Source organism: Temnothorax curvispinosus, unplaced genomic scaffold (assembly GCF_003070985.1).
Source record: "Temnothorax curvispinosus isolate PA1 unplaced genomic scaffold, ASM307098v1 QBEX01005085.1, whole genome shotgun sequence".
NCBI classification, from domain to species: domain Eukaryota; kingdom Metazoa; phylum Arthropoda; class Insecta; order Hymenoptera; family Formicidae; genus Temnothorax; species Temnothorax curvispinosus.
The window spans coordinates 40,478-54,913 of NW_020214865.1; the positions used below are offsets into that span (position 1 = coordinate 40,478).

General features: G+C 43.5%; 1 protein-coding gene across 1 annotated transcript; it reads left to right on the forward strand.

Moving 5' to 3' along the window:
• Positions 1-10,921: 10,921 nt before the first annotated feature.
• Positions 10,922-13,733, forward strand: LOC112454488 (vicilin-like seed storage protein At2g18540). Its single transcript, XM_025015926.1, has 2 exons — positions 10,922-11,219; positions 13,012-13,733. The coding sequence occupies exons 1-2, from the start codon at positions 10,922-10,924 to the stop codon at positions 13,731-13,733; spliced, it is 1,020 nt and encodes a 339-aa protein (XP_024871694.1).
• Positions 13,734-14,436: the final 703 nt, after the last annotated feature.

Below are 14,436 nucleotides of genomic sequence, written 5' to 3' on the forward strand. Positions count from 1 at the left end.
CGGCTTTTTAAACGGGCATGTAACAGATTTAACTTTTATTAGTTCTTTCATTTCGTTTACTTTGTTATTGCAATTATCATTGCAGAAATCATGTAACTTGACAGTTTATACATTTGTCACATATACATATATCTATATACATATAAATAGTTGTCATTGTGAATAAAAAGAATTAGATAAAATAAAGTTACAAGTTGTATTATATAATTTTCTTAATATTTCCTTGATATTTCCTTTTGTGACCGTTTAAATATTGATAGCATAAATAATTTATTGATTTGTGTTATACAACTAGTGTATAACACGAAGAAGTAATATGGCACATTTGTACAATTGCTATACAAATTATTAAAATTTATCTGTATTTTGTATGTACCTAACCTATATATATATATATATATAATAAAAAAATATATAGTGTAAAAAAATATAAATATATAGCGCGCGTCTGGTTGTACATCATATTTTATTTCTATCTTAAATGTAACCCTTGTTGTTTATGCATGCGTTTCTGCGCGTTATAACGCACGTCAAACATGCGTCTCCATACATTATCCCAATCAAAACACGCGCATCTGACACGCAACGATAAATTAGAAAGAGAGAGAGACTTATAACAGTGAGAGGAAGTGAGACAGATTATCGGTGCTCTGATTGGTTACATACCTCGCACGCGCATGTGCAGTTCATTTTCATCCACGCTAACATCAAAAGTGCCGACAGAGAGTTGCGCTACTGTATATACTGTGGCGGAGGAGAAGTCTCTCGACGCTCGATAATTACTGCGCGGAGGAGATGGAATCTCACTTGACGCGACAAAAGCTATAATAGTTCGAGTCTCTCAACGCTTCCTCGATGCGAGATGCAGAGTATAGCGGTAGGATTCGATGCTGGTCTGTGCGCGGCTCGCCTTAAATTGCTACTCGAACGTACTTTAAACGCGAGTAAATGTACGTGAGCCGGCGACGCGCCGCGGCGAGCCGCGAAATCTGATAAGCGCGTGTTGGCCGGGAGCGCATTCGTCAGGCGCGCGCGGCCCATGTTCGACTTCTCGAACAATGCGCTTTATGAAAAATTGTTAATTAAATAATTTTGATTTTATACACTAAATGTATAATAATCGTATATTATTTATGTCAAGTTTTAAGTCATTTCATTGAAAAATGTAGAATTATAAGCAAATAACCGAAAAATGAGGCGTTTGCCCCACTGTGCGGCGTGTTGAAAGAGGCTAGCACTACCACCAAACTTCGCGTGGTGTTTAATGGCTCACAACGCACCAGCTCCGGAGACTCGCTCAACGACCACCTCTTCGCAGGCGCTAATCTCCTGCCAGCACTTGCTGACGTGCTCTTGCGTTGGCGTCGGCACCGCTACGTGATGATCACAGACATCGAGAAGATGTATCGCCAGATTATCGTCCACCCGGAAGATCGTGACCACCAGCGAAGCCTGTGGCGAAGTGCCGTCGAACAACTCGTGCGCGTTCTCCGCCTGACGACGGTCACCTACGGCCTCAAGTGCTCACCGTGGGTCGCGATTCGCACGCTTTTGCAACTCGCCAAAGACAAGGGGGCTCGGTTTCCGCACGGCGCGATCGCTCTCGAGGACGACAGATACGTGGATGATGTCGTGACCGGAGAGGACACTATCGACGACGCGGTTGCCGTGCAAACCGAACTGCGCGAACTCTGCACGGCGGGCGGGCGGGTTTCCGTTACGCAAGTGGGCCGCGAACTCCGAGGACGTTCTCGTTGGCATCCCGCAGGAGCACCGCCTTAAACGCGCACTCCACGTGTGGAAAACAGACGGTCACTCCACTCTCGGCCTCCGCTGGCACCCGACGGAAGACAAATTTTCCTTCGCGATTCGTCCGCGCGCAATCACCGTGTTCACAAAGAGGCGCGTCCTCTCGGAAACCGCACGCTTATTTGATCCATTAGGGTGGCTCACCCCCGTCGTGATCCGAGCGAAGATCCTCATCCAGTCCACATGGCTGAAGGGGCTGGAATGAGACGCCCTTCTTCCGGCGGCCGACGCTCAACAGTGGGAGAGCTTCCTGGGGGAGCTTCCGCGCCTTGAACTCGTTCGCGCGACCCGCTGGCTCGACAGCGGCGCAAATTCCCGAGTCGAGATCCACGGTTTCGCCGACGCGTCCGAGCGAGACTACGCCGCGGCCGTCTACCTCCGCGTCACGAGAAACGGCTCCACCACACTGCACTTGCTCACGGCCAAGAGCAAGGTAGTCCCGATTCAGCAGGTGTCCCTCGCTCGACTCAAACTGTCCGCGGCCGCACTACTCACTAAATTAACGTGACACGCTCGCGACACTTTACGCTTGTCCACAGCACCGATCTTCCTCTGGTCCGACGCCCGAGTGACACTTCACTGGATCAAGGGCCACGCATCCCGATGGAAGACGTTCGTAGCCAACCGGGTATCACTTATCCAGCGAACTCTGCCCGAGGCCCTGTGGCGGCACGTTCCCGGACGAGACAACCCGGCCGATTGCACTTCCCGGGGGATCGCGCCCAGCGAGCTGATCGGCCATCCGTTATGGTGGGCGGGCCCACCGTGGCTGCGGGAGGACCAAACCCAGTGGCCTGCCGTGGACGACGAGATTCCCGACGCCGAGATTGCCGAGCGGAAAGCCGTGGTGCAATCTGCCGTCGGGAAGATCGACACGGAGCCCGACACGCTCCTTCGATTTTCGGCACTACACCGACTGTTGCGAGTCACGGCGTGGTGCCTACGATGGCGATGCGACACCTCCCGCACCACCGATCACGATCCGGACGACCAGGCACGGGCCCTCACTCCAGGGGAACTCGACGCGGCCCTCTTCCGTTGACTGCGGGTGGTGCAATCACTGCACTATCCAGAGGAGATTAAGGCCGTCACAGCCGGCCGCCCTGTGCCGCACCGCAGTCAGCAGGCGAAGCTGAGTCCCTTCCTGGACGACAACGGCCGGCGTGCTCCGAGTCGGAGAGCGACTTAAGCACGCATTTATTACTGACGACGAGCGACATCCAATCATCGCTCCCACAGATTCCTGGCTCACTCGTCTGCTCGTGGAGGTTTGCCACCGACGAACACTCCACGGCGGAGTGCAGCTAACGCTCGGAACACTCCGCCTCCGCCACTGGATTCCGCGAGGCCGAGCCGTCGTAAAACGGCTATTGCATCGGTGCGTCACGTGCACCCGGTGGCGAGCCGCTACTCCGCAACCATTGATGGGCAATCTTCCAAGGGCGCGGGTCACTCCAGCGCGCCCATTCCAACGGACCGGCGTGGATTATGCAGGCCCGATCCACATCCGCACGACCAAGGGGCGAGGACACCGAGCGCACAAGGCCTTTATCGCCGTCTTCGTGTGCCTCGTCACCAAAGCGGTGTACCTCGAGGTGATCTCCGACTACACGACGGAGGCATTCTTGGCTGCCCTCCGTCGCTTCACGACACGCCGAGGGCTCTGCTCGGACATTTACTCCGACTGCAGCACCAACTTCATCGGGGTGGACCGGACACTGCAAAATCTTTTCCGCGCGTCGTCATCCAACGGCCGGCGCATCGCTCACGACGTCGCCGTCCACGGAACCCGTGGCATTTCAATCCTCCAGCCGCACCGCATTTCGGCGGACTCTGGGAGGCGACGGTGAAATCCACCAAGTTTCACCTGCGACGAGTCATCGGCGAGATGACCCTCACCTTCGAGGAAATGGCCACCTTCCTCGCTCAGGTTGAGGCGTGCCTAAATTCTCGGCCACTACACGCTCTCTCTGATGATCCTGACGACGTCTCGGCACTGACGCCGGGGCACTTCATCATAGGTGCTTTTCTGCTGGCGGCCCCCGAGCCCTCGCTGGAAGAGAGACCGGACAACACCCTCTCGCGATGGCAACTGGTTCAAAAAATGCGCGATCACCTCTGGCAACGGTGGTTGCGCGAATGCACCCAGCAACTTGCCTCACGACCGAAGTGGCTCACCGCGAAGGCCACCCCTGATGTCGGCACGCTGTGCCTGATCCGGTCGGAGATCACTCCACCGAATCGATGGCCTCTCGCCCGGATCGTCAAGCTGCACCCTGGCGAAGACGGCGTCGTTCGGGTAGTGACCATACGCACTGCCACCTCCGAGCTTGTCCGGCCACTGGTGAAACTTGTGATGCTTCCTGGGGCCGCTGACACCACCACCACCGTCGAGGATACGTGAGCCACCGAAAAGCACTCGCTTTCTCGCGTATATTCGCTCGCGTTTATCTCACCGTCCGTTTTGTCGCGTTATTTCTGTCTATCATTTGTCATTTCGCGTAATTGCTTCTGTTGTCCGTCCGCCAAAGTGCTACGTGCACGTCACTAAATCGGTGAGTTCGGCCGTCAGCCGTAACTTCACTCACACTCGCATTACATCACCTCACTTTCACGGTTTCACGGCACCATGTATATACCGACGGAAAATATACATGGAAACATATGTATCGCGCGAAATATGTTTTTCGCTCGAGATCGTTGCGTGTTATAATAATGCGCAGCCGCGCGCCCCGCAACATGGGCGCTCGCACTCGCGCCGGGATCGCGACCGCCGCTAATCGATCGCTAATCAATACTTCGCGTGGCGACTTCGGTCGCCCCATCGAGCGCACAGTCTCATTTCGTCAACGTATGACGAGGCGGGCGGGAATGTTTGAGATCGCGGTAATTGGCATCTCGAACCGCTTTCGACTGCTAGTCAGCGCATGCACGCTTGCGATAATTAATAGTTGCTTAAAACGTTGCATAGGATTGTCACGGTAATATTCAGCAGTCAGTATAGCATGGACCTTTCGAGATTAGCATTCTGGCAACTTTTCTAACATTGTCATCAACAATAAGGTCAAGCTTTGTTCAACGGTACGACCCAGGTAGCAAACACAAGTCATTTTGACGTCAAATTTTGGTCCTTTACTAAAACCATTCCTGACGTCACTAACTGGCGGCATAATGACGTTAAAATGACGGTCTAATGTCACAGACAATTGACGTCATCGCGGATACGTTATTTTGACGTCATTTTCTGACGTGTTATTGACGGCAAAAATAGGTCCATTGTACAACATACCGGTTTCCAGAAATGTTTTTTATGAAATTAAAATTTTAAAATGTTTACTTGATGAACGTTTATAAAAAAATGTTCTTTTTCTTTATCTAAGAAAAAAAGCTTTTTTAACTGTTTCGTTACATGCCACGTGCGTATAGCCGCTTTCAAGGCGGTCACGTATCCTAGTACAGTACCGCGCCCGAGTCGCTTGACTTCGATGATCCAGTGGACAATGACGATCTTCTCACCCTGATGCTTCCTTATTAACTATGTACTTGTCTATAACAGGTACATCTTTAAAGTGTTCAAAAATCTTGTAATGATAATCTTCTTGATAGCTATAACACTGCATGAAATAGTTATCATAAAACTATAATCACACGCAACTACATCCACTTATACCATAAATTCGCCACTTCAATCATAAAGTTGCGAAACAAACATATTGTAGTTAATTTTGTGGTTTTTATTTTATTATTACTTTATTATACAATATTAAGAAGTAAAAATAGTTATATTACAAAAAGACCTTATTTGGACGACTTTAAGACCCAGTTTCACAAGTGTCGGTTAACTTTTAATCTTAGATTAACTCACTCTTTGCTTCCTTCTAACGTCCCCCTTAGAAAAAGACGAAAAGTGAGTTAATTTAAGATTAAAAGTTAACCGACACTTGTGAAACTGGTCCTAAGACGTCTTTAAAATGACGTCTTTAGATGGTCTAAGAAATGACGTCTTATAAACGTCCATTATTAGTCGCCGATGTCATAGACCAAAAATGACTAAAAATAGACGTTATAATGACGTTATGGAATAACGTCAGTATAATGTCATTTTTAAAGACATAGTCGCTTTTTGGTCATTTGACGTCATTTGTACAAACATGACTAGTATTTGACGTCAAAATGACTTGTGTTTGCTACCTGGGGAACGACTTATTTGTGCTTACACAACGGAAAGATCCATGCTATAAACAAAGCAGGCGAAAACAGGTAACGATCGCTTCGGGTCGTCACTTAAAAACCGTGACGTAAGCACGGTGACGTAGGCTGCCGGTGGCCAATCACCCTCGCGAAATCATCGGTAACTAGCTTGGAGGGAGGTGCGCCTCAGAGGTGATAAAAGAACCGCCGCTGCGCCGCGGAATCGATTTCGCTCGCAGATCACCCGTCTAGTATACCAATACGACCGCTAATACACCGCTTTTCTAAACCGCTTTTCGCATAGATAGTCGCACGCGCTTGCTTTCGCCGTGCTAATTCCTGTGCGCGCTCACGGCTTCTGTTCCTTCGCCGGAAAGAAATAAGACTGTACATATTGTAAATACGTTTTCTGAATATACATTTATTTTTCTGTTACTTGCTGTGTCGTTAATCGTGATCGTCTCGTTACCTCGCGCTACACCGCGCTACCGCGTGCTCTCGAACAATAATAAAAAATAAGAAAAAGTGAAAGGATAATCTATTACATAGTTTTATATGATTTTTCTAATAATAAAAGATCGAAAAAGTATATATAATTGATTTGAATAATGCAAAACGAATTTCTAACAATATATTACATAATAAAATCAGTGATAATATAAGGTACAAAAGGTACTTTTTTTTTCTCGCAAACGTGTCTAGTTATTGTCGAATATGTTTCCTTCTAATAATGCAAATCCCATCTGTTTACGAGCGACAAGCTTTCGTTGCGTAAAAAGTATTTTTTGTGTATCTGTGTATGTAAATCACTAATCAAGAAGAAAGTGAAGCATCCATCGTGTTTATAACAATTGTTACGAATTAATTTTCCAGTAAAACATTTCCGTCTATGACCGTATATATTTATTTATGTTTTTAACCGACATGGTAGGCCGGTAGGCCTCGCCGATTTTCGTCGTTTTAGTTTCGAGTTTCGAGACGCTGCCTGTTTTCAGACACGTGGCGAAGATAGCGCACACATGGAAAGAGCCGTGTACGTGCTTCGAGCGTCCTTGTCTAACGAGGCATCTGTACGATATATCTGTCCTCGTCTAACGAGACATCTGTGCAATATATTTATCCTTGTCTAACGAGATACCTGTACGATATATCTGTCCTTATCAGATTGCAGCGACTGCAGCGCCATCTCTTACAAGATCCGGCTGTTATCCACTGTTACCCACAATACTGCTCATTCTGTCAACCTGCATGTGCCTTTGCATTAATAAAGCTGCCTTAGGAACAATCTTTTTTTCTAGGCATTCAATCTTAGTTTTATTTACACGAAATTGTTTGTAAATGTTGTCGCTACTTCCCTTGTGTATCATTTTGTATATATAAACTGCAGTATTTTTGTTTAAGCAAATATTGTCGTCAGGTGACAGCTATATGTGCCCAAATTTTCGTTTCTAATATGAAATCGTGTATCGGAAAATAGATTTTTGTGCGTACTTTAATTCTAGACCAAAAACTTGCAATTCTGTAAAGCCAATTCAAAGAATTCTTCGAATCTGCAAATGTCGGTAACTACTGTCGGTACTATAGGATGCCCTTAACGTTCGGAGAAACAACAGATGTATGTACACTTTTTTACTACACTGATCCGATGCTTTCGAATTAAGTGCTGCTTAAAACCACAAAAATTGTCAAATTTTCTACGACAAAACTTGTCTTGTTGACACTGAATTACGTCCTCTACTGTCAGACAATGAGATACTTTAAAATGTAGTATAATAGTTTATAAAGACCTAAATTCTTTAGAGCATAGAAAACATATGATTAGAGTAGTCATTATTTATACTTAGTTCGTAAATAAAAACAAAAATTATTTATTTTATACTTTTAAAAGTAATATATATTTCTACGCTATGCAGAAGCATATTTTATAATATATAAATAGTTGAAAATGTAGGTACTAGGCATAATCTAAATCTTATACACAATAGTATATGAGATTAATTATGACTTAAGTAATTTTCTCTATTTTTTTAGCATTTTTAATAATTTTTATTTATATATAATAAATTTAAATTTATAATTATATAAACATATATATATAGGGTGTTAGGTAATAAGCGGACCACTTCTCGTGGACAGGAAGAGCGAATTAAACTGAATCAAATTAAACGTCCTTTATCGTACTGTTTCAATAATAATTAATGAGAAATTAATTAATAAAGATAAGAGAATTAATCAGTGTGCATTTACATGATTTGACGAGAAGGAGCAGCCCAACGTTTACGTTAGTATGTGCATAGCGAAATATTATGAGAGAGGAGTGCTTTATAAACAATAATGACAATGAGTGTCACTCATGTATAGTTAATAATTTTTGTTATAAACATAGCGTTCCTCCCAATGTCTCGTCGCGGCCTAGCAACGTAAACACAGGGCTGCTTCTTCTCGTCGAATCGCATGAACGCATCTTGATTCGCGTATCTTTATTAATTATTTTCTTATTAATTATTGAAATACTTACAAAACAGTAAGACTTTTCGATTCAGTTTTACCCGCTCTAGCTGCCCATCACGAGCAGTGATCCGCTTATTACTTGACACCCTGTATGTATACACACATATAAGACATGACTGTTACCACATGGAATACCATGGAAATATCCATCCTTGGAAATATCCAAGGAAATAATTCAATAAACAAACTTGTATTAGGCAGTGTTTATCACACTATATATTACATTTTTATTTAATTTTGTAAAGATTAAACTTGTATAAACAAACTTAACCTTTAACTACCGGCCAAATATGACATGTGAGCAATAGAGCAGACCAGCGCGCGCGATAACATCGTGCACGACGCACGATATCCAATGAGCGTGCAGCGATGAATAGAAAAGCTTCTGCCGAAGCCCACAGAGGCAACTAGAATCTCACTAAAATTCCCCATGTGGATGCATGTCATTGGTTAATCAATTTCCTCTGTAACTCAGTCGATAGCCAATAAGAGAACATATAAATGTAATATATCATTTTTTCGCTTTTTTATTAACACAACGATTAATGATAATTATACGCTATAAACCTTGCTTGATCAATAAGAAACTTATATACGGAAGCACATATCAAAGTATGTTGTAGTTATCGAGAACTAAGGTAACAAAGAGGCCTCGGTGAAACGCATACTCCCTCGTCTTCGCCAACCGAAGGTTGGCAGCAATCGGGAGAATAATATGGTAATTTAAAAGAGAAATAAAAAGAACTTTATAAGTAATCTAAAAAAGTAGGACAACTCTTTAATATTATAATTTTATAATATTGATATTCTCTTTCAACAACTTTCTCTAAAAACAAAAAGAAAAAATTACTGAAGAAGCAGCGATCTATATTGTTAGATCGTAATAAAACGATAAATGCGAAGAACCAGTATGACGATGCCGATCTTTTTTAAAAACGCATATCACAAAATTGCAGTCATAAATTGTTTTATAAATTTTACACGCAAACTTATAATAAAACTAAAAAATATTTTATGAATATGTAACTGAAGGTAACTGTAAGTACCATCAACGTATTGATGGTACGCAAAAAATAAATAAAAATTTTAATCAGGAACAATTTTCATAATATCAACCTTTTTCTATTGAAATGGAATACAAAATAAAGTATTTTATGAAAAATATCAATCAAAAAACTATTTATGTAATAACTTAATCAGAGAATTAAATCTCAATCTTAATTAAGAAAAAAAACATAATGATGTTAGTCTTTGTTGTGTGTATGATGGTTTTTATAGAATTTAAAATGGTCAAAACTGATGGATTTTTACAATCAAACTCAGTTACAAATCCATATACGGCGCGTTGTAAGAAATACCATATTTTTTCGCATTCTGCTGGATACTTTGCATTAAAAACCTGAAAATTCTTTAAGCATATATCCCCTGCTTTACGCACGGTTGCAACTTCGTACTTTAAATAATCAATAATAACATATGAAGTAATGTCATTCTCATCAAAAACCAGAAGTACAAATGGCTGAAGTTTAATTCCTTTATTTTGTGTACAAAAATTTCTCCGTTCTTCAATAAGATTCTCAATTTTTCCGGGAATCTACAGAAAGATAAAAAAATACAAAAACACACAAAACTAAAGAATAACATTAAGTTGTAGTATAAGTATTGTATTTTACATTATATTTATTGCGATAGAATTATGTCCTTATTGTATAGTACAAATCAATTTTATTTAAAAATCCAAATAAGTAGTACGTAATGTAATTAAGCATGGAAAAAAAATGCTTGAATGAAAAATATACAAAGATAGAATAACGATACATATCTTTCATATCTTTAAGCCTAATCTTAATAGCACAGAATATAATGTAATACTTTTATTTTGAATAGGTAACATAAAGAATTTATGTTTTTTGTCGACTATATATACCATACACTTTAGAAATTTTGTTACTGTTTCCATGAAACAATAAATTTATCTTGAAAATCTTTAAAAGCGAGCAAAACAAATAAACAAACTAAGTAAATATTAGAAGGACTTCCGGTTCCGGCGTGTAGATAGCAACAGGTGTGCGTGTGGCAGAGAGTAATATCGAGGTGGAAAAAGGATTGGAGAAAGTTAGAGAGGTCAAGAGCGACGGAACAGGGAGGCGCGGAGGAGCGAGAAGGCGGAGGCGAAAGGGTTAAGAACGGGAGGAAGCAGTTAAGAGGAAAAAGGTAAGGAAAGGGACGGGCGAGAGGTGACCGGGCGGCATAGAATACAGATAGTATAGAGGAGCGACTGACAGAAAGGCGGGGTCGCGAAAGCGGGCATAGACTAGCGCGGATATAGAGGGGATAAATACTATTATAAGTGCTTTCAACCATAGGAAAGATAACCAATAGGAGGGAAAGGCTAAGGGAAAAGCGGCGGATGAAGGCAGAGAAGGAATTAGGAATAGAGATTGACCAGCAAGGAAGGATAGGAAAGAAGAGGGAAGACGAAGGGGAGAGGAAAGCAAGAGGCAGGCCTACAAAGGCGGAGGAGCTTGCTAAACAAAGAGGAAGGGCGGACAGCCTAGGATCGGTCAAAGATCTCATTTTGAAAAGGAAAAAAAAAGAGTTAGAGGAAGAAGCGGCTAGGGCAGCAGAGAAAGAAATTCTCGACAAATTCAACGAAATGAGAAGGACCAACAGATCACCGCCAGCGAAGATAAAAAAAGGAGAAGAGGGTAAAGGAAGGATGGCGACAGAGGATCTATTAAAAGAGATACTGAGGAAAATGGAAGAACAGGAGGAGGAGAGGAAAAAAGACAAAGAAGAAATAAAAAACGAAATAAAGGGAGTAAGGGAGGAATGGAAGAGAAGGGAGGAAATATAGGAAAGGCAGAAAAAGGCGCTAGAAGAAAAAGTAAAGATGATGGAGAAGAAGATAGAAAAATTAGAGATGAAGGGCGCAGAGGAGAATAAAGGCAGGGAGTTGATAGGGAAAATAAAGAAAATAGAAAAAAGTGTAGAGATGACGGAAAGAAAAAGGAGAAAAAATAACATAATTGTGAAGGAGGAGAAAGTAAGAAACGTTAAAGAGAGAAAAGAGAATTTTGAAAAGTTGATGGAAGAACTAAATATTACAGAAGGAATCATAGAAGAAATACAAGAAATAGGATACAGGGACTACAAAATGAGACTCTTGAAATGCAAAAACTAGGAAGCTAAAAGAGACATCATGAAGAAAAAGAAGGAACTAGGAAGGAAATATGGAAGCTTTCTGGATGACGATCTCACCAAACAGGAAAGACAAATACAAACAGAGATAAGAAAGATAGCAAGAGAGAAGAGAGAGAAAGAAAAAAGAGTGACAATTGGTTATCAAAAGATGTGGGAGGACACAAGGAATGGAGATGGAACGAAAGCAAAGGCAGACTGGAGGAGAGGGAACATGAGATCCATGATAAGCAGGCTTGAGGGATACCTAGACAGGAAAGGCCTAACGCTGAGTACGGAGAAGACGAAGATAATAAGATTTAGAAAAGAAGGAAGGAGGAAGAAGAAATATGACTGGAGATGGAAGGGAAAGAAATTAGAAGAGGTTAAAGAATTCAAATATCTGGGGTACACGCTGATGGCGAATGGAAGGCAGGAAGCACATATCAGAGAGAGAAGAAGGAAGGCAGCAAGAGTAATGAGGGAAGTGTGGGGAATAGGTAAAAGGATGTGGAAAAAGGACTGTAAAAAAAGGATCTGGCTGTATGATACACTGATATGGACGGTGCTGGGATACGGGGCAGAAATATGGGGGTGGAAGGAAAGGAGGGAGGTAGAAGGGATACACGAGAGATACCTCAGATGGACACTCGGTGTAAACTGGAGGACCCCAGGGTACATGGTCAGGGACGAACTAGAAAGGGAAAAAATAGGAGCCAGAGCAAGCAAGAGAGCATGAAAATTCGAAAGAAAACTGGAAGAAGGTAAAGGAGGAAAAATAGCAAAGAAATATTTGGAAGAAATGAAAGAAAGATAGAAGAAGGAAAGGATAATAGGAAGATGGGAGCAGGAGAGAAAGGATTACTGGGAAGGTATTGGGGTAGAAATGGGAGGGGAGGAGGGACTGACGGAGGAGGCACTAGGAGAAAGCGAAACAAAGACAAGAAAAAATGGGAAAGATTATGGAATCAAAATACAACAGGTGGTATAAGCTAATAAGGAAGGAGGCAAGATGGAACAGAATTGCAGGGTTTAGATTGGGCAACGAGATCAGGGAGAGACTATACTGGAGAAAAAAGGAAGACAAAAAATGCAGGATATGTGAGAGGAAGGAGGAGACGTGGGAACATGTCTGGGAAGAGTGTTCGAGATAGGAAGATTGGGAGAGAGAGAGTTGGCAAGACGTGGTGGGGAGGATAATGAGTGAAAAGGGAGAGGGAGAGGAATGGATGAAAGCGATAGAAGAGATGAGGAGTGGGGGGGGAAGGAAGGAAAAAGAGATTGAGAAATAGATGGCTAAGAAAATTTATTTAATTTCAGATAAGGTCAAAGAAAAGGGGAGCACAGGACAAAAGGAAGGAATGGAATTCACAGCGAAGGTGACAGTAGAGAGAGAAATGCTGGAGAAAATGATAAGGGATCAAGCAAAGGAAACACTGAGAAAACTAAAAGAGGAAATAAAAGACCAGAGAGAGGAGATCGAGAGCCTGAAGAGAAAAATACGCAAGCTAGAAATGGGCGCGGGTAAAAGGAAGAGGGACGAAAGCGCAGAGAACAGAAGCAGGCAAGACGAAATGAAATGGTGGTCCGACGACGATGAGAGGAATGACGAGAGAAGGAGGAAAAACATAATAATAAGGATAGAGAGGAACAGATGGATGGGAAAGGGAACGAATTGGGAGAAGGTGAGGCAACTGCTCTCGGAGGAACTAAAGTTAAAGGTAGAAAGGAAGGAAGTGAGCGTAATAGGGCTGAGAGGAGAATGGCTCACGATGCTGGTGAGGCTGGGAAGTGAAGAGGAGAAATGGAGATTATTAGAGGCAAGGAGGAGGGCAGCGAGCAGACTAAAGGTTAAGATGGACGAAGACAAATCCGTAGAAAGAAGAATTAGAGAGGGAGAAGAGAAGAAGAGGAGAAAGGAGAGGAGGGGAGAAGATGATGGAAGAACAAAAGGATCAGAAGAGGATGAGATAGCAAGCGAGCTAGAAAAGAGCCTACTAATGGAGACGGAAGAAGAAAAGGAAAAAACAAAGGCCGAGTAAGAAGGAAAGGAGACCAGGGGAATACGGCGGGACGCGAGCGGGGCAGCGGGTGTCCGAGGAGCGAAGAACCGCCCGGTTGAGGGGGCGCGGTTCACTACTGGTCTGGGCGTAGGCGGATGCGTGCCGTGACGGCGACGGTGATCCGGATAATGGTTGTATAAGGCTAAAAGGAGCGACCGAAACACACGGGAAAGACCGAAAACGCGAGCGCGAACGGAGATGGGAAAGAGAAGAAGAAAACTAGCGATGAAAAACCAATACACGGCGCACAGCTATTCCCTAAGTGCTCGGTCGCGCGCGTTATTGAAGAAGGTCTGCGGACGTTACAAATAACATAATATCCGCGGCGGGGCATTGAGTGCGCTGCCGCGGCGGCTGCGCGCCGCTGATAGGCGCACGGAGAACGCGGAGGCGCCGTGGAGCGACACGCAGAACGGGCGGCTCGGACTCGGGTGGATCACGCGCAGAGGGACCAAACTGCGTCACGTGTTGCGGCCCCTGGCTCCCCAAATAGCGATTCGCAGCAAGACTGATGTTGATTTTTGTTTAGCTTTATGAGAGTTTACATACTAAAGTTTTGTAAAGGGTTGGGTACGTCCCGGAAAAACGCCGATAGCGATCGCAGCAAGACTGATGTACTGTTTATTGATTTTTTTTGGAGTTTATTTTATTTTAATTTTTGCATTTTGATAAGTTTTGTATT